The sequence below is a fragment of the Anas acuta genome, chromosome 4, assembly GCF_963932015.1.
Source record: "Anas acuta chromosome 4, bAnaAcu1.1, whole genome shotgun sequence".
In the NCBI taxonomy this organism is placed as follows: Eukaryota; Metazoa; Chordata; class Aves; order Anseriformes; family Anatidae; genus Anas; species Anas acuta.
Genome location: NC_088982.1, coordinates 17,648,566 through 17,669,620, shown reverse-complemented (window position 1 = coordinate 17,669,620; position 21,055 = coordinate 17,648,566). Strand labels below are relative to the sequence as shown.

The 21,055-nt window shown below is 37.0% G+C and overlaps 1 protein-coding gene across 9 annotated transcripts in view; it reads left to right on the top strand.

The window, feature by feature from the left end:
* The window catches only part of KCNIP4 (potassium voltage-gated channel interacting protein 4), a 431,453-nt gene that overhangs the window by 203,838 nt on the left and 206,560 nt on the right, over positions 1 to 21,055 (top strand). The window contains exon 1 of one of the 9 annotated variants that reach the window (XM_068680014.1): positions 19,876 to 20,210. The exons of 5 other annotated variants lie outside the window; for them this stretch is intronic. In XM_068680014.1, coding sequence (XP_068536115.1) covers positions 20,111 to 20,210 — 100 coding nt within the window. In that variant the 5' untranslated portion in view covers positions 19,876 to 20,110. Of the gene's footprint in view, positions 1 to 19,875; positions 20,211 to 20,286; positions 20,435 to 21,055 lie in introns of those variants that run through there. 3 more of the 9 variants (XM_068680018.1, XM_068680021.1, XM_068680019.1) reach the window with 3 other exon arrangements.

The following is a 21,055-nucleotide window of genomic DNA, read 5'->3' as shown; positions in this document are numbered from 1 at the left end:
AAGCTTATCAGCCTGTTATTTCTAAGTGCTCCCAAGCTTTCTCACAGTCAATATCATTAGAGAACTAAACACTTAAATTTGAGTTTATCCTTCCCAAAATGTAGCAATCTGAAGTTTGTTGATTCCAATGCTTTATCTAGCCCAATAAATGCAGTGCAAAATGAGGAAAAAGGTAAGTAATAACAAACAATAAGTGGAATCATGTCCTTCCAGTTGTTCCTCGTAGTGCTTGGATAACATTGGGAAGAGGTTGGAACTAAGGCAGTGCTAAGTTGAATTCTTGCATTGTTGATTACTTTTAACTGTTGAAATCTCTCTTCCATGCCAAATCCCATGCCAGTTCAGCCAGAACATTTCCTTTAAGAGAGAAATGTTCTTCAATAAGAACTGGGAACTTAATAACCTGTTATTCTTTATCCTCTGTTTGACATGAAACAGTTCAAATGAAGGTGCAGATCTCATTTTCAGAGTAAAAAGAATTCATGGAAGATTTTTTTTTAAAACAAAATGTTGAATTATTTACATAATTAATATTATACTAGAGAACTCAGCAGGTAGAAATAAATGCACAATCATCAGTCTATGTAGTCAGTTTTTTAACACATTCAATTTTAAGGAGTTTGTGAGCTTCAACAGTTGATTAAGCCATTATGATTTGGACTCCTTATGAATAAACTTTTAGCTTTGCAGTGACAAATTTCAAAAAGTTTTTGAGTCTCTTTAATCCTAATTCCATTATTATATAAAGTAAGAGTCTGCTTCTGCCTCTTCCAGATTACATTTTTTTCCACAGCAAGAGCTGTACTCTACCTTCTCTGTTTCAACCTTTCACAGTAGATTAACACACTCAAAACAATTACAGACATTGCAGCAACAAAATTAGAGTGTTGTTACAGATAATTTAAGTTGTAGTATAGCAGACAGGCTGGATACCAGAAAGACAAAAGGATATACAGGTCATACTTTTGGTTCTATAGCTGTGTTTTGAGAGGCAGCTCATTACCTTCTAGTTTGTTTGCCTTTCTAAAGGTGAACGAATATTCCTGCAAAACACTTATGAAAAATACTCTGAGATTTTGGGGTAGGTGTCAAGGCCTATCTATTATTGGTTACAATATGTGAAGTGTGTAGAGAAATGAACCAATTTTGAGAATACACCAAGAATGAGTTGAAGTGAATTCATACCAGAAATTGATTTTTTTTTTATTTACATAGAACCCAGCTCATAGACAAAGATGTTTACTCAGAAAAGTGTTATTTGCCAATATGCCTCTCAAGATAAAATATCTGATCTCATTAGCTGATTCAAAAAATTAATTTGCAATGAGATCTATTACTATTACTTTTCACTGTGTAATTGCTGCTTTTATTCTGATCACATGAAGTGAGATTAACTATGTTCACAGAACTTTGATAAGGATAAAATAAAATGTACAAATATTGTCTTGTCCTAAATTAAAAAGAAGGGAACATAGAAAAGAAACATGATTGGAGAACTGTGACTCATCTCACTTAAAAAATGGAGGTGCATATCTATTCATCTACCTTCTATTTTAAAATATGTAAAGGCACTCTAAGGCACTCCATCAGACTGTGCTAAAGCAAGCAGCAATATAGAATTGGATTCTGTTTGTGAGTATCCTTCATTTGGTATTACCTGTCCCGTTAAAACAGCCCAGTGTAAGCAAAGCACTGGCTTTCAGTCAAAGTTGTTTTTTTCTTTTCTTTTTTTTTTTTATTTCTTTCTCTCTCTCTCCTTTTTTTTTTTTTATTTATTTGTTTTATTTTAAGAATTGAATCATAATTGAAAAGAGTCTTTCTGACTACATTTATTCAAAATACTAGGTGCCTGTTTTCAGAGTGAATAATGGCCTACATGTAGGTTCCTTGCTTACCTGTTCATGTAGAAAAAGAAGTTATGTCATGCAGATAATGACAGCTAGGAATGGTATTCTTTCCCCACTCATTACAAAAGCTGGGCCCAAGTCTATTAATGAGAGAGGACATATGTGCCAATATGAGCAGAGAGTTCTGTCAGACAGCAGCATTTTATTTGCATTTGATGCAAGTGTGAAAGATTAAATTGGTTACAAGACAATGCAACTCCGGTAATTCTGGATAAGGGACTGGTATGACCCTCCACTATGGTAGTCAGCAGTACTGCTCACAGGAAGACAGGAACATCCCCATGCAGGACATAGTTCTGTCCCCTGTGTGAGTTACTAACTAGTTGCATGATGAGGAATGTGTAGTAATTGTAACACAACCAAACAGTCCACCTTAAAGCTCCAGCAATGCAAGAGTGCTCCACAGAGAAAACTCTTGTGACCACAGGCTCCCCAAAAGCAGAGCCAGCATGGCACAAGGCCAGAATACGTCTGGAGAGAAAAAGCATGGAGTACCTTATTCTGTCCTTTCACTTTAATTTTCGGTTAAATCTGAGGTTAAAGCCGTTTCCACCACCTTCAAATAATTTACCATCTGTTTCAAAAAGAGATAAGTCTTTCTCTGCAGCCTTCTGCTGACTCCAATCACCGTCCTTCTCTTAGTGGCATGCTGGTATTTATTCTAGTGCTGAATAAATAATTTATCATTTCAAACTGCTAAAATTTTGCACCCATTTTGTACTTTTGGAAATGACTATGTATTACAAACCAATACTAAATTAGGTCCAGCCCCTTTTGGTCCAGCAGTTTATAATAACAGGTCTTGTTGCTTGTGGATTTTGTTACAGATTATATAGGGTTTTAATTTGTTTTTGCTGGTTTGTTTGTTTTTAGCTGAGCTTCTTCCACTGGGAAAAGGAGAGACATTATCTCACACATATTATTCCCCTGACCTCTATGAAATCTCAAGTTATGCTTTCTCAGCACTGAAAATGGGATTGGGTCTACAGTAAAGCAGAGGCGGAAGTGTTTCTTGATGATTCTTAGCCCACTTAAAAGGGGCATCTCTTTACCTATCTAATATGACAAGGTCCAACCTCAGCCAAACTGTTTTATTTCCTGAAAACACACGCATTGGAAATGCATCTGTCTTTTTGGATGCTGTAACAGATACTATTTTGCTTTCCAGTACCTCTATGAATTCTGCTCTTGGATGACCCATACTTCATTTGTACTTGATTTTCATTTAATTTATCTTGAAGCTTGTAATAAAATTCTCTAGTGTTCTCTAAATTATGTGGAATTGAAATCCAGCCACATAAACTGTTAATGTGCAATGAGATGGTTATTTAGGGCTCGTTCTGCCCAGAAATAACACATTCAAGAGAGGAATGTTTTATATATATGTTGAGTATCTCGCAGCAGCTCCCTCAACACAGAGCAGTTTCTCTGTTGGGGTACTGAATTCCTACAGAAGAGTTCATGAGGTCAGAAATACATATTTCTGATCAAAATTCCCTGAATTTTGGTGTCCTGGTTTAGACATGTGTTACAGATTAAGGGGTCTGTCTACCCAAAACTGCCATATCAATACTAAATTGACTTCATAAAACAGACATTACATTTTCCTGAATAAATAATGTATACAAGATATGTAATTGTTTTAGCAAGTCAGGAAATCTATGACTACCCCTAACATCATTTATCTTTCAACTAATACAGAGGTCAAAATGCAAAATCACTGTATACAGACATTCTCTGTATTTGCAGGATTTCTAGTAGGACTTTCTTTTCCAGTGCAATGGGCAAACACAGTAAGAGTTTCCAAGTGCTAGTTTTGTTCTTTCTTTGTTGTTTTTTTCTAGTGAACTTGGCCACAGTACAGACTTCTAAGTGTCATGCTGACCTCTGCTAAACACTGCATACCTAAAATAAATTTGCTGTTTGCAGCTGATCTCAGTTTGAGGTCACAGGTCCATATAAGCCTATGTAAACAGTGGCTTTCAGTGACTTCCAAATGAAATAGAAGCATGTCCCCATTGGACTTTCAGTTAGTCATGTTCCACTTAAAAAGAAAGCTCAGATTCCTTGTTTCATTTTATTGTCATTTATTATTTAGATTGAGATACATCTGGGATGATTTTCTGAATGTATACAACACAGTCAATACCTAGGAAAACTTTTTATCTAAATGGGGAAAAATAGAGGAAAGATTACATGGTAAAAGTGAAGTAGCCAGTAATTCTGTTTTAATATTGGTTATGATTTCCACAGGCTATGAAATAATTTAGAATTTATTCTGAATGATTTAGAAATTTCTATACTTATAGGAAAAATGTGTTTTGCATTCTTATTTTCCCTTTTTTGAAAAACTTATTAAAATAGCTTGAATATTTCAGATATTAAATTTTCTGATTAAAAAATACACCAAAGGTTCATAAGTAATATGTATTTGTGAGAAGGATATATGAAAATTATGTTACTGCTTCATAGAATTTCAATTGCTTCAGTTCACTTTTGTAGACCAGACCTGCTTCTGTTGAGAGACAGATTTACAGAGCTGCATGACTAAGAAGAGAAGAAATGGGTTCCGATAGCAGCAAAAGAGACTGGGGATTTTTGGGTAAATATGGGGTGAGGAACTGGATTCATTTTTTCCTATAGAGTGAAAAAATACTTCAGTGCTTTGGCAGAGGCTCTAATTGTTTTAATATTTCTTTTTAAATGTCTGTTAGGAGTGATATAAGCATAATGCAAGAGACTAGACTAGGTGGCTTCATGAATTCCCTTAAAATCACACTTTATCATTCTGAGTCTGCAGGATTATTAAAAAAAAATAATAATATATTTATTAGGTGCTTCTCTCATAGCTGTTTTTTACAAGCTATATTTTAAGTCTTCTGGCATAGACTGTTTTCTAGGGGTTCATTCAACTTCAGGGATCCCATTTGAAACTTGAAATGTAAGGTCTGTATACATTTAGCTATCAGCAGAGGTAGGTGCATCATTTCTGGTGATCACTAAAATATTGCTCTAGTTTCAGATAATTATTATATTAAATTTTTACCTTGACACTTTTACTACTTTTGCAACAATATGAAGTAGTGAATTGGGAATAGGACAGATTTCAAAGCTTCATGCGCAGAACAAGTTTCACCAATGTAAGTCATCAGAATGAGGAATGACTCTCTGTAAATTGTGCAGTTTTTCAAAATGTCTTCTGAATTTATTCTGGATCACTGAAAATTGTCCCCATGTGAGAGGAAAAAAAAGAAAAAAAGAGAGAAAGCGACAGTCTGCTAACCTTCCCTGCTTCTAGCATTTTTTGATTACAGGAGTATCTCAGAAGCTTTCACAGTTACTTAAGTATCATGTAGTAATATGCTATGTTTGTTTCTTTTACTAAACTCATTTATTAACATCTTATTGAGAAGATGGATCAGCTTTATTCTGACCTCACTAACTTAATACTGTTACAGCTGGCATGTTAATATTCAGTTTAGGAGCATATCATTGTACTCCTCGGCTCCATAGGCTTTGGTACCTTCAATTCATAGATTACCTGTTATAGGGACTATAACATGCTTGTAAAAAGCATTGTGGATACTCCATCAAATAGATTTTGTTCTTTTCCCTGCATTTATCAGAATAAGGCATTCCATTATTTTTAGAGAGACTAGTAATTTCTAGTAATTTGGTTAAATCTGCTAGTAAGCATGAAAACTACGTTTCAGGTTTTCTTTTCTGGCTTTTTATTCTGTGCTTGCTAGATTATTAGTTAACTAATGTGCCACTTAAGGATAATTAAGCAAGGATGCAATGTAAATGGATCTGTGAAAAAAACATGTGATGGATGTGATGGAAGCACGTGCTGATCCCTGTAGTCTAAACTAGCATATTATATCAATATGTATGGTGTGGTTTTTTGTTTGTTTGTTTGTTTGTTTGTTTTTAATAGGAAGAAACTCCCTGTGTTGAAATGACAAAACTATCCAAAACATTATGGTGAAAAGGCACTGCAACGGTGTTTCTTAGGGTATCATTGGCAATATACTGAAGATGGTATATGCAGCTTTAATTGAGTGCAGACAGTAGAATAGAATGCTAACATTGAATGGGTAAAACATCACGTGCAGTTCATCCTAATATGTTATTTACAGAGGGAGGGTTGCATATATGGTTATGTATTTTGATAAATACAAAGAGGATGCTTTATCTTGAAGTACCAATGTCTGATGCATCTATTGCTTGGCACTTTGAAGGTGAGACACCAGATAGAAAGAGATGGTTAATGTGTACGTGGATAAAGAATTGGTCTGAGATCAGTATAATTTGGCACACAACTCAATTGTCAAAATGTTGCTCAGCTGCAACAGGAACAGATTTGAACTCATAATTTTAAAACAATTCCTCAACATTTTAAAGGGCACTGTGGGTTTCCCTGGGCAGTCATGAAGCTATAGAAATTTGGCCACTGACTTTTTAACAGTGAGCTGTTCTAATTAAGAAAGTTAAATAATCCAGAACAGTAATTTTTGACCCAAGACCTGAACGTGGGAGTGACTAGACCATCTCTTTCACAAGAGGTAATGGAATTAAAGCATTAAATAAACTGTTCCAACAATTGAATTGTTCAACTGTTCAAAGCATTAGCCTCATTTGTATATGAAATGGGCCAGCTTTCATTTCTACATGTAAAATCTAAACTGTTATTATAGCTGTATAAAGTAGAAAAGTTAAAAAAAAATAAAGAAAAAAAGTAAGCCTCAAAGCCTAAGTTATGCAAAGCATCATCAAAGATGCAAAGAGAAGAATCTGGTTGCAGAAAGATTTATAGCTAATCTGAATAATTTAACAGAAAAATGATGATTCTGAATTATGAGATATACTCAAAGGTAGTCTCTATTGCAATAACAGTTTAGAATAGAACCTGGAAAAACTTTGCAGGCAAACTTTCACCTTTTAATTTCATATTCATATTTCAAGTGATTAGTGCATAGTGCATAGGACAAATGATTAAAATAAGAATTTTGTCCAAAAGTGGAAGCTACGGGCTGACTCCTGCTGTTAGTGATCAAGTAAGCAGGACATTCTACAAAGACACAAAAGAGCCAGAAAACTAGAAGAAAAATGATATAGAAATGAAAAGTGCTGCAACCAATTAAATGAAAATATTACTTCAGAATTAGTTACAGAAAAGTCATCAAGAATGGAAATAGCCAAGCCCACAGGCCATGCCAGGCAGAGAGCAAAACCACAGCCATCAAAAAGTCACTGCTTTATGGTTTGTAGGGTTTCTAGAAGTACAATTATGGGAAATTTCCTGAGCCTGCTTCTGTTTCTAGGATGTGGAAGATAAGCAGTATGCACTGTGGAAGGTGCTGAGTCTGGGTGGATGTGTACCACAGCTTAGTTCCTCAGGATTATTTCACTGAAGAAACAATAGATCCTGTAGTGTGGAGAAGGTGCATATTGGGAAGGAGAAGCTACTAGCAAACTCATGTTTCTGTCTTCCTATGGGATATCTTCCTCATATGCAACAAGACCAACAGAAAGGTGTAGAACTGCTCCAGCCATGAGTTAGTTCTTTTGTATTGCATTCCTGTGGGAAAGCTGGTGACCATCTCCACTCCCATGGGCTCCCTCTGCTACAGCCTGCCATTATCTTCAAATACAGAGCTTGAGTTTCCTCTTCTGATGCAAAACCCTGCAACTCCTTCAGAGGGATATTCCTCAGGGAAAAAGTAAATAAATAAATAAATAATGGCTAAAGTTATGAATGAAGAATTTTACATTTGAAGCAAATTGATAATGCTGAAGAATAATGTAAGATGTGAATTTCTGTTACCACCAGCCACTCCCATGTTGTGTACATAGGTATATATTTAATTTCACAGGTCTCTTGTACTCTGACTAGGCTATATTCATGGCTGAGTCTAAATTATGTTCTAAAATTAATTTTGAGAATAGCAACTCTCAGGATGCCATTTGAACCCTCTGTTCCTAGCTTGGGGAAAAAGAAAGTCTTTCAGAATCTCTTTTCTTTCCTCTATACTGCTCTTTATTTAGCTCTGTTCAATTTTAAACTTTATTGTTTTCATGTGAGCTCTGAAAATACTGATCTGAAGGTCTTTAAATGACTTCTTTTTAACTTATCTAGCCCGATTTCAGTGTTAGTAATTCCAACAGGCACAGTCCACTTGCTTCAAATATGTTTTGATGTCCTCCCATGTGAAGGAAGCATTCAATCTTTTTCATTTGTTCTTCTCTGCAGAATATTTCAATCACCTGACAGTGTAAATTCTTTCTCTATCATATAAACTGATAGGCAGCCAGGTGAAAGGGTTTTACTAGGCCACCATGCACAGCATGCATCTTTTGATGCCTATCCTTACAGTGCTCAACTTTACTACTTGAGTAGGATCTTTTTATATTTTCAATGAATGACAAAATATGGGCTCTGTTACTCACTGGTATCTGTAATGATAGCGGTGCTATTAATGGTAGGAAAAAGTTTCATGGAAAAACGCTTGATCTCTCTTTGTTTCACACTAGTTCATACTTTAAATGTGGCAGAGCAGTGCTATTCAGAGCCCCATAGTGACCATACCATAAATATCCATGTCTGCTCTCTGCTTTTATATCTGTCTCCCTTTCAGTTACTGGATATTTTGTTGTTGCTATTGGTAGTTTTTTGTTTGTTTGTTTGTTTGTTTGTTGGTTTGTTGTTGTTTGGCTTGTTTGTTGTTTTTGAATTCCTGATGAACAGACAACTTCTCACAATCTTCTCACACCTTATCTCTTCTCTTATGTACATTGCACAAAATAGATCTATGGTTGCCTATTGGTCTAGCTTATCCACAATGAAATAAAGAATTTGCATGGATGGTGTCATTTTCATGATTGAAGAGAATATGGGGATTGAACATCAATCAAAAAAACTCATCAGATATTCAGAGAAACCGATAGAAATCACAAAATAAAATAATAAAAAATAATACCTAACACCAGCAAAGCTTTTCAGGCATCACATTGCTTTTTGTTTATTTTGACAAGTGAGGAGCATTAAATGTCATATTTCTTATTGTTTCACATTTCTGAGTTCCCTGGAACATTCTGAGCTCTCTTCATCATCCTATATTGCCAGTGAATATAAAAACAAAGCAAATGTTATCTGGCCTCTCTTCAAACTTCCTATAAGATATTAAAATGAAACAGCAACGCTCTTTTGACACTTTTAAAAGACTAATATGTAAATGAGTCTCAGTGTCCTCTGTGTTCTGTGGGTATCCACTGGATCTCTCTTTGCTCCTGAAATTTCTACACCCTTTTGGAAGTTTACCAGCTCACACAGAAACATGTTTGTATTCCAGAAACAAATGGAGAAGATATAAATCAAGACACGGTCTTTCCAGTGAAGGAAATCTGAATTTAAATAAAAGCAGCCTTCAAAAAGCATAAAGTGATGAGGACTAAAGAACCATGTGGAACTAATAATGTGTTAGAAAATGGAGTCATATTTCTGGTGTGTAAATGATTTTTATTAAGAAAAATATATCCACTGATAACAAAGAATGTAAGAAGAAGGAAGTGGTAATGTAGACCTTTATATTGCACAGAGACGGGAGGGAGGGAGAGAATTTAGATAACAAGAAGAATTTTCTGCCTGTTAGTTTAAACTCTGCTGAGTTTAGCACTATGGAAAGTCTCTAAGTCTCAGTGCTTTGTGCACAGAAATCTCCTTTGCATTGAAGTAGTAAATGTTAGTATTTTGTCTCTCTGTACTGTTGCAAACACATTCTTCAAACCTATGCTATAAAGACCACATATGCAACTTGACTAGGTAGGACTAGTTGTTCACATAGAATGGACAATTATTCTTGTCATCTGGTTTAGAACAACCTTGCTTCTTAATGATGACTAGGTAGCAATGAGATAAACCTTATTATTGAATATAGTGTTGATGTAAGTTATTTGTAAGTTGTTTTTTTTCACTGTGAGAAAATTGGCACAATACTTGATTCTTTAGAAAACGTAACCCACCCTTCAGTGAATTTCTCTAATAAGATGACTTAGCATCACCCACCTACCAACACAAAAAAAAAAAAAAAAAAAAAAAAAAAAAAGAGAGACTGTCAAAATGTTAAGAAGTCTTTGGGTATTCTTCATCTAAGTAGATTATTAATTGGATTATTAATTGTCAGCTTTCGTACTTACTTAATGACATTATGTATGTTGGTTAGCTTTATATAACCAGCCTAGAAAAAAAAAAAAAAAAAAGAAAAAAAAAGAGACATTCAACTTGTCTCTGTTTTGTTCTGTTATTTGTCTTAATAATAACTTCTGGAAAAAGTAGAAGCTCACATTTGGACTAGAAGAACACTTTAGCAGCACACTAGTGCTTAAGTCAGACTGTAAGGATCAGCAGACATTGGCTTTCTGATTTCCCTGGCTTTTCGGTTCTGTTTTGTTTTATGCTTTTTATTTTTTATTTTATTTTATTTTATTTTAACATAACTTTGAAAAATGCTGCCTTGTTGCAGTCTCTCAAGCTGTTTTCTATAGGCATGCAAGCTAGGCTTCCCTGTGACTTTTTACTGTTGATTGGCATAAAAGTCCCTTGTCGTCTGCAGTGAGCTACTAATGAACCAACAAGGGATTAGGAGGAAAAGCCTGGCAAACATCCACATTCTCCATCAGCTGAACTGAAGGAACCCTTCTGTCAGTCTTTTATTTTGAGACTGTAGATAAGTTTCCTAAACATATTTATGGTAAAGTTCACTTAACACAGGTAAAGCCCACAGGAAGCTTGACAGTTTTCCAATAATACACAGCAAAAGATATAGCAAAAAGGAGTGTTATCCTAATTATTAATGATACCTCTAATTATTAATGATGTATCTTCTACCTTTGTTATTTACATAAAAATGTTACCACATTGTGTGATTCAATTCTCACCTTCTATCCGTAACTATAGGTTTAAAAATTTAGGTATCTACATGCTACATGCATAGAAAGTGATCAAACAGACTTACATAATACTTGTTTTTCATTGTAATCTCTTAATCTAGTTTCTTGATGGGATTACAATTGTGGACTAAGGTTTGAATAGCTGTGTTTGGCATAGTTGTGATTTTAGAAAGCCCTAACATAGTTTTATTAAGATTTGTTAGCAAAACCAAGATATCTAGTTAGTTTATTGTGCATGGTTTTGCAAACGGAACAACTGAACATACTGTATGAATGCTTTCCTATTACATAGTGATGCTCTTTATCTTGCAGAGCTACATAGTTCCAGAGAAAATATGGTTTGGTAATAGTTTCTAAGTTTGTGCGATTTTTCTGTTGATCATTGTGAAGGTCCTTTCCAGAATCATTGCACCTCTCAGAGGAACAAATGAAAACAAAAGTCCAGTTATGTGTAGAATGCTGTTCTGGAAGACAGAAAATAGTGATCTACAGCTCAGATGGATCCAGATATGTTGAGGAAGTGTTTTTGTGCATTTTGTGCAGTTTTCATTCAAGTCTGTTATTCCTAAATCTGCAGTTCCCCAAATGTCTTTGTCCTATGACAAAAGTAACTTTAATTTTTGAGAGAAAAAAAAAACACAACAACAACAAACAGAGAAAAGATCATATTTAAGAGTAATGAGACAATGCTAATTAGAAACAAAGAGGAATGTTGAAGTTTCATCATACAAGTTTGGAAGATAGCTCTAAAATGTTCCACCTCCCATACTTCCTATATGCAACTATCAAAGATAAGTATTGGCTTGTTTATTTTTGGGGAGAGGGGGAAAATCAATAGTTACATTAGCAAAAAGCCCATGAGAGAAGACCTACAACTTTGAAAATTGCCAAGCTATTTGTCATTCTTTTGGGTTTTGAAACTACTTTCAGTTTACTAGAGCTTTATTTAACAAACATTTCCAGCTGTAAAAATATGTTCTGGGCAGCTTTTACAAACTCTTTATTCAGTTTAAAAGGTATTTTTCTTCCATTAGCGTTGTTGTCATCAAGCTGTCATGACCATGTAAAAAGAGTGTATGCTAAAACTGCAGAAGTAATTGAGCTCTTGAGGAATTGAGTAACAGTGTTCTGACAGTCATGAAAGCTACTGCCCCCATCCTTGCACTTCTGTGTGTTTTCTCACTTGCCGGAGATCTCTTGATAAATGTTTCAAAATTATCTCACTCAACGATAGGCCTCTTCAATTTTATTTTTCTGCAGTGTTTACTAAACTTGCTCACCATTGAGCTGTTGATGTCTCAATAAGTTAATAATGTTTTGAAGCACTGGTAGTCTTCCTAACATAGCAGTCTTTTGCAAGAGGTATGGCATTCTAGGTCTGCTTAGACCGCTCTACCTCACACCCAGTACTGTCACAAATACCCTGATACAAGGTGATTGACATGTTCAGAGAATTTTAACTTGGGAAAATTTAGGGAATCCCTCTAGCAAAATTTCAACAGAACTGTGGCCATTTAAAATACTGACTAGCTAGTATTTTTAATTATTATTTATTTATTGTGAATTCATGCAAGTTTGTCTCAATTCTTAGATTTCCATGTTTTGTAACTTTTCAAGGTAACCCTGGCTACCTTTTTGAACCTACGTACTCAAAATCGGAGCAGGTTTTCTGGAAGTTGAAGATATTCTCTTTTTAATGTCAGCTCTCAAATTATTACACTGAATCACTTAAAATGCAGCTGATAAGTTTAGACTTTGTCTAGACTAGTTAATTAAACACTTCCAGGAAACATTCTTACACATTGAGACACTGTCATCAACTCTATTAAAGTATTAGAAGAGTGCCTGTAATACTCTTGGCCTGTGCTAGCTAACACTCTGCTAAATAACCCCTATACATGGTTTAGGAGCTATCATAGGGCAGAAACTAACCCTAGCATTTCTATTTCAACTTTTTTTTTCTATAGCCATACTGTTTTAGAGGAAAAGAGATGTGTATAGTATGGATGCAGGTTGTTCTATGGTAGTCAATAAAAGTAGCAGAGAATTATATATTTAATAATTTAGGCAGCTTTATTTTCTAGAGGTAGGTATTTTCAAAAAGACACAAGGGGGTCAGAAGCAGATATTCAGCTGAGGTCTTTGGAGCTTTTATCATCTCTGCTTATGTTCACTTAGCCTTGTTCTGCAAAAAACAAATGTCTTTCAGACACACGTAACAAACAGTAAGTGTGCAGATAGTTCCTCGCAGATGTTTCTCCTAGATATGAGTTTCATAGAAAGTGGCTTACTAAAATAATTCTCCTAATATGGGACAAAAAATTTACTGTGATAACTGACTTGGGAGCACAGTGAAGTATAGCAATGGATCAGTTTTTGTATCCCACATACAGGCTAAAATACCGTGGTTTTTTTTTGTTGTTTTTTTTTTTTTACAAATCACTGACCATATTCCTATATCATCTAGATGCTGTTGGACTTGAGTAAGCAAAGTACTATGGTGTTTTGTAAAGTTAACAAAAATTGCTCCAAGACATCTAATATTTAAGTGTAAAATAAGAGCTCAGGTAGAGTGATGGGAAAGCAAACAAACACAATTATGAATAGAAATTTTTATGGTGGACACAACACTGTAACTTCTGAGGTTTTTACAGGACATTGCGGACTTCCTATTACCCCAGTTTAAGGAGAAACTCGAGGGAGAACAGATGTATTAATATTTCAGAATGTATTAAAGGGCTGTATTAGAGCCAGCAACATTTCTTATGAATAAAGTTTAATTTATGAATGAGTAAGGCTATCATTATTGATTGAGGGAGTTGACAGCTCAATATTCTTTGAAAGTCAGAAGTGTCCAAGTATGGCAGTAATATGTTAAGACTGGCCTTGAAGGTGATGGCAAATATATTTGTGTATGTTGAAATGGATCCATTAGGGAAATGTAAAGGGCTGAGAAAGTTGGAGTGACAACCCAGAATGATGATTTTAGCAGCAGTATCCTCAGTGGATAAAAAGAAAAGAAAGATAGCACTTGCTAAGGACAGCAAAGAGAAAATCATGATAGTTGAGAAGCAAAAACAGGAAAGTCTAAATTAAGATTTTAATTCTCTGACAGGAAAAACACTGAATCTTAGAGCAGTTGCACTGGTGGTATTACGTATACCCCTGATTCAAGAACACAAAGAGAGAAATAAATAAGAGATACCCAGGTTGAAGGGCTACAGGACTGACATGGCTAGAAAATTTTCAGTGAAATAACTTGTCTTACAAGCATTAGCTCAGACACACAGAATCTTTTCTAATAAGTAAGTAGCACAAACAAATCATGAGGAGAGTTGAGCTTCATCTTTGGAATTGCAACAGCCAAGAATTTTTCAGCTTCATTTTCCACAGAGCATTTGAAAATGTAGTTGTCTGACATTCTTGACATTGAACTTTTTTGATTATTTTTGCTTTTTAATGTGGTTTAAGAATTTCCAGTAAAGATGGAGTTATCTGAATGGCGTTTTTCAACATGCTGAGAAAATTTCTATCTTCAAATAACATACAATTCATGGCCACTGTTAGTACAATATCTGCATCAACTTCCAGAAAAATACACTAACAGATTCAGGGAGCCACATTTCCACAGTATGGATGGGGATAAACTTGAAATAGAATTCAATTTTAAGGATGAGAGAATATCCAAAGACTATTCAAATGACTACTTAGAATAACTGGCAAAATGACTGTATGCTGCTTCTGATTTTTTATAGCAGACTAGAACTCTCAAGAGCAGTGTTATGATATGAGAGCTTCAGGTATACTTTTCAACTGGGACTTCAAATCAGTTGGCTGGTGAGGATGTTTTACATCAAGAAGTCTTCAAAAAGCCTGTTTACCAATATTGTAGTATATAATGGTTTCTATTTTAGTCACTTCTGTAAAAGCACAAGATGTAATGTATTGCTATTTAAATACAATGCTGAGTGTGAAGAGCCAGAACTTCGGCTTCATGACTACACCTTGCCCAAGACTGAAGATTCTTTGGGTGAGTTACACATGCATGCTAGCCCATAAAATTATTGTTGCCTGCTGATATAGAGCTGGAATGCATGTTTAGGGCATCACTATGCATATCAGTAATCTGACTTTTTGGATGGCACTAGGAAATTGTCTTCTGACATCATGTAAGCATCATCATGTCCAAACTGTGGTAACTCCTTGAGTAGTGACAAGTGAAAAAAGTTAGGCACAGTCTGGAATGTGAACATAGGTAAAAGTTGTAAAGAGGTAGAAATAATGTACTGTGATGTCATATTGTTGTGATTTTTTTTTTTTTTCCCCCCAGTACTTAATCTGGGAAAGATCCTATGGAAGTCAAGCCATACTGGCTTACTGCCTAGAGGAAAGTTGCAAGGTGTGGTCCATTATAAGACTTAATATAATGGCTGATAACATCATTGCATTTTGTATCTTTTGATTCATTAAATATTTACTGAGAAAGAGAATTACATTCAAAGGACTAAAGCTAAAAGAATAGTTTGTATCCGTTTGCTGCGTACGCTCAGAGATTTGATGAACTAGAAAATTTGCTGTATATATATATATATATATATATAAAAATTCTTAGAATTCTAAAAATCCTAATTGGAGTCATGACAAAATCCTGAGAGTGTCTTAATGGCAACCCGGTGAATATGAGTGCATAAGAAGAGAAAATATAAGGAAGAATATAAGCATTCCTGGGATTCCATCTGTAGACCCACTTATCCCTTCTCAGTCCAAATTGACTGGGTCTTTTTTTTAACATTAACATTTTGTGATATACAACATTAAGCAGTAGCAATATGATTCGTAGTACCCAGGATCATAGTCATAATAATGTAAACATATTCACTGTATTGTGGTTTAGACCTCCATCACAATATGAGAAGTGAGCATTTATATGTGCCCTTAGCTTGAAATATGACCAGTGATGTCAATTTAATATATTTACTCGCATGATAAAAAGTAAGAATGTACTAAATGCTTTTTTGAATAGGTTACAGAATCTGTAACACCTTCTAGGCTGAAACTTTTTATCTGTAGTTACAAAATAAGAAAAAGACAGCTACATGCAGTTCTTTATAAAACTTCTATATGTAATAATAGTTTATACATTAATGTCTTTTCCTCACATTCCTATTTCCTCCATTCCTAACTATCTTGTAGACCTTTTTGAAGTTTAATTCCACAATATATTAAGTTTTGGGTGGTTAGATGAGAGAGGAAATAGGGTTTCAGTATTTGCAGATGTGTTAGCTACATTCTTCCTCCTGTATTCTGACAAAACTGTATGGGTAAATAAGGATGACTTTTTTTTTCTCCCTTAAATGTAAGGAAAAGAAGAAATCAACAGTTTCTTCATTATTTTTGGCAAGCTATTTGGAGAGAGAAATAATTATTCCATGCAGTTTGTAACATTAGTTGTCAATAGAGTCAACTCCATTTTTAAGCAGGTAGAAAAGTAAGGAGCAGAGAGCTCTGGGGGTATTTTGCCTTCCTACAAGAGAAATATATTTTTTGTAAAGTTTTGCTAATAAGCAATGACCTAATGAGGAAAAGAATCTTTAATTGTAATGAATACAAGAACAAAATATAGAGGAGATTGTCATGACTGATTCACAGAAAGAGAACTGTTGAGCTTGGAAGGAACCTCTAGAAGCTATCTGATCTAATCCCCCTGCTCAAGCAGGGCCACCCACAGCAGGATGACCAGGACCATGTTCAGGTGGCTTTTGAAGATCTCCAAGGAGGGAGACTCCACAGCCTCTCTGGGCAGCCTGTGCCATGCTCAGTCACCCACACAGTATGTGTGGCAAGGAAGCATCAGAAGTGCTTCTTGATGTGCTCAGTTGGAATCTCTTATGTTTTAGATTGTTCCAATTTCTTGTCCTGTCACTGGACGCTGCTGAAACGAGCCTGGCTCCATTGTCTTTTGTATATAAATACCCTTCAGGTATTTATAGATATTGATGAGATCCCCACTGTGTCTCCTCCAGGATATGCTGAACAGACACAGTTCTCACAGTGTTTCCTTATAGCAGAGATGCTCCAGTCCCTTCATCATCTTTGTGGCCTTTTGTTGGACTTTCTCCAGTGCATCCATGTCTTTCTTGTACTCAGGAGCCCAGACCTGGATCCATCACTCCAGGTGTGGCTTCAGCAGCAATGAGTAGAGGTGAAGGATCTCCTCCCTTGAGTTAGCGGCAATACTTTGCTTAATGCAGCTGAGGACACCATTGACCTTCTTTTGGCAAGGGCACACAGCTGGCTCTTGTTTAGTTTAGTGTCCACCAAGACCCAACTCTTGCCAAACTGCTTTCCAGCTGGATGGTCCTCAGCATGTCCTGGTGCCTGGGGTTGTTCCTCCCCAAATGTAGAACTTTGCACTTCTCTTCTTGTTGAACTTCATGATGTTCCTGTCAGACTACTTTTCCAGCCTGTTGAGGTACCTCCAGGGCACAACCCTCTGGAGCATCAGCCACGTCTCCAATTTTTATGCCATCTGCAAACTTGCTCCCATCATCCAGATCATTAATGAAGATGCTAAAAAGAACTGGACTCAATACTGATCCCTGAGGTATGCTGCTATTCACTAGCCTCCAAATTGACTTTGTCACTGCTTATCACCTCTCTTTGGGAGTGACCACTCAGCCAATTTTACTGAGTTTGGTTACAGCTTTCTTGCCATCTCCTAGCCTGGAGATTATTATTCTTACTGCATTTTGGTATCCATCTGTAAAACTGGAGCAATAGTGCTTCCTTCTTTTCTTCTGTACATTCTATGCTATGTCTTGGAAAAATACTCAGCATTAGACATAGGTGCAGTGGACCTACACCTCTGGAAAAAAACTTTTTGCCCTACTCATAGTTGGTAAGGCAGACCCCAGACAGCAGATCCCCCACTGTGTACTACTTATTTACTCACTGTCAGCAATGGGAATCCAGGTTTGGGGAGCAATCACAGCTGCCTTCTTTGCAGAACCTCCACCACAACCTCTGCTTGCCATTTTTCTGTTCTTGACTCTGGCTTGAGCTCAGCCACTGTCAGCCTCAGGAGCAGTCCTAAGCCCGTTCTCTCCTATGGAGGTGGATGCTGCTGCTAGGATAGACGGAGAAGAGCTTCCTAATTTCTCTATCTCCTAGAATTTTTCTCCAAACCTCCAGACTTCTTTGTGCTTTTACCTTATATGTCCCAAGGTGGTTGTCTCACCACCTGCAGAAAGCTGCAGCTACATCCTTCCCTTCTCACACAGCACTTCACTGGATGAGGCTGGTGTGGCTTCCTTGACAGTAACAGAAACCGCTGTTGTCACAGAAGTAGTTAATACTGGGTCTTTTTAAAAAGCATTTACTTTTCTGTTCATGTCAACATTTGCAGCAGACAAGTATCAAGGAAAGCTATTAATGCAATTGAATATGTCAGTTCAGGTGTCAATGTTACATGTACTGAGACACAGCTTGTATCAATCATTTGGTTAACATGCACACAGGTTGCAGAGGTTATGTTGCTGATAATGGTAAATTATACCAATTTAGTCCCACGTTACAGAAAGCTGGACCCATTGTCCTTGAAGTTATTGATAAGTTAGCTTAGAGGGGAGGGTATTTGACCTTGTTTGAAACAGGTTAAATAAGAGACAGAAGAATAGAAGGAGAAAGTTTGAAGTAAATAAAGGCATGGTTACCTAAGGAAAAGTGGCCTACAGAAATGAAATGAAAAAAACCTTTGAGATTTGCAGTACGTCCTGAGCACAGACAGAGAAAGCCCATGTTAAGATGGAGCATTAAACTTTAGGTTTTCTGACAGAAGAAGCTTAAGTAGTTTCAGAGATTTCAACCCTGAGCAAACAAAGCATAGAATAGTGACATGCAAAGCACTAAGCTGTATGGATTTGCCTATTCACAGTAGAAAAAAAATAAAAAATTCTTCTTTTCTATTTATTTTATCAGTCCTCATATTCCCACTTCTTTCAATTGTTTTCAGTAATGGTAACACCCATCATAATGTGAGTATACCTGGGGGATTTAGAAGTTGCTGCCAGTTCTTACATGACACAAAGACTGTTTTTCTTTGAATCTTATCCAAAGAAATAAATGGATGGTAATGGATTTCAACCATGTGGATGACAATACTCTACCAGAGAAGATTAAATTTCTTGCAATTGTTACCGTGCCCATTTTTGCTGTAATAAAGGCGCTGTTTTTCTGCTGTAAATTCCTTCTTAGATGCTAAATTATTAAGGGATTTAAATAGTAATGCCTTAACTGTGAATAGCATTTTGTGCAGTGTGTGACAGAACTGCAAACCTCTGCAGGTAGGCCAGCAGCCCATACTGGTGGAAGACACCATTTCAGACCTATGGTTAGTATTTGTGCTATTTTGCTGCTAATGCTTCACTGGGAAAATACTTTGGTCAACACATCCTACTGAAGTGAGAGACCATCAAAAATAATGAGGTTGCTTTTCCTTTTCCTTCTCAACCCATTCTTTTAAAATTTTCTTTTCCAAATCAGCCTAAACACTAAATAAACCTCAGTGAGTGTGAGACAGTAGAATCGAAGAAGTTTGTGACAGCTGAAGATGAGAGATGATTCTTGACGCGCAAAACTCGGTGTTAGTAGCTCTACAAAACAGTTTTGTAGGCTGTTTTTTTGTAACCCGGGGAAACTAGGCAAGGAGCTGCCCGGACGCACCGGGCAAATCCCCGCGCGCTGCCCAGGCCGGCAGAGGGCCGATCCCTGCCGGCGCCGCGGTTCCCCCCCTCGGCTCCGTGCTTCGCCCTCAGGCCCTTCACGTCCCTCGGTGCCCGGCGCCGGGCCCGCTCCCCGCGTTTCCATGGCAGCGCGCTGCCCGCAACGACGCCGCCGCCTCCAGCTTTCGCCGGCCCCAGGCGTTTCGGCGTCGTTTTTCCCGCGGACATTTCCCGAGTGACCCGACCCGGGGTGGGGTGGGAGGACCCCTCAGCCCCCAGCTCCACGCCGGGCCGCCCGACAGAGGGAGTGCGCTCGGGGACCGGCTGCAGTGCCCGGCAGGCCGGAGTGGAGCCGCCCGCCGCTGCTGGCCCCAGCTCGAGTGGATGGGATGCCGCCCCCCCCGCTCCCTCCCTTCCCGCTCTCCCCCTTCCCTCGCAGGAGCCTTCTGCGCGTAGTTTAATGGCTTTGCAAAGAAAGCCGGGCAGGAGAGCACTTTCCTCAGTGGCTGTGGTCAGACCATGACCTAACTCATCATGAACTTGGAAGGGCTCGAAATGATAGCAGTTTTGATCGTGATTGTGCTTTTTGTTAAAGTGTTGGAACAGTTTGGGCTGATTGAAGCGGGTTTAGAAGGTAAGGGAGTGTTTTTTTGGTGGCTCGTCCGTCTTTATGTTCCGGCTCTGCTCCTGCAGCGAGGCCAGGGGCACCTGTAGGGTGGGCGTGCGGCGCTGCCTGGGTCACCTCCAGCCCTGGGGGCTGCGAGCGGGGCGGTCTTAGGGCTGCGGCGCTTTTCTTCCGCAAGAAAAATACACCGGTGTCCTGAATACCGCAAGTAGAAACTTAAGCGTTGAGCAGAGGTAACGTGAATAGAACGTGAATATCTTGTCCCTGTTGTAAATCTGCAGTTCTAAAACAGCAGGGGTCACAGGAGCTTTTGGGATGCTAGCGTGCAAATACTACTATATTGCCTTAAAATTTTCATCTAACCTATTCATGCAAGTATCGTCTAGATGGGAGTTGTTGTAAATTCAAGATATGTTTTTTTTTTTTTTTTTTTTTTTTTTTTTTTTTGTAGCATTAAAAAACCTGTTGAATACTTAATGTACTGTTAAAACTTAAAATTGTCCTTGAGGAAGAAGAACTGCAATGCTCAGATTCAAAATAAGCAACTTTAGCATTCACTTAGGGCAATTAAGTGCAAGTTTTTTTTGCTTGATGCTTTATCTCAGATCACCTCCTCCCTTCTTATCAATATGGTTTGTGTATTAAGCAGTAAAAATGAGAAATAAGAAACTTACGTTATTTTCAATGTGCTTCTTATTTGCAAAAGCTAGTGGAATATTGATTACTTTTTTTTTTTTTTCTTAAGGCACTGTTACTCTTACCATATGAGGAGTTAATCAAAAAAAAAAAAAAAAACAACAATGCAGCATAGTTGATAATGTAGTGATATTCATTGCATCAGGTTTCAGACTTAA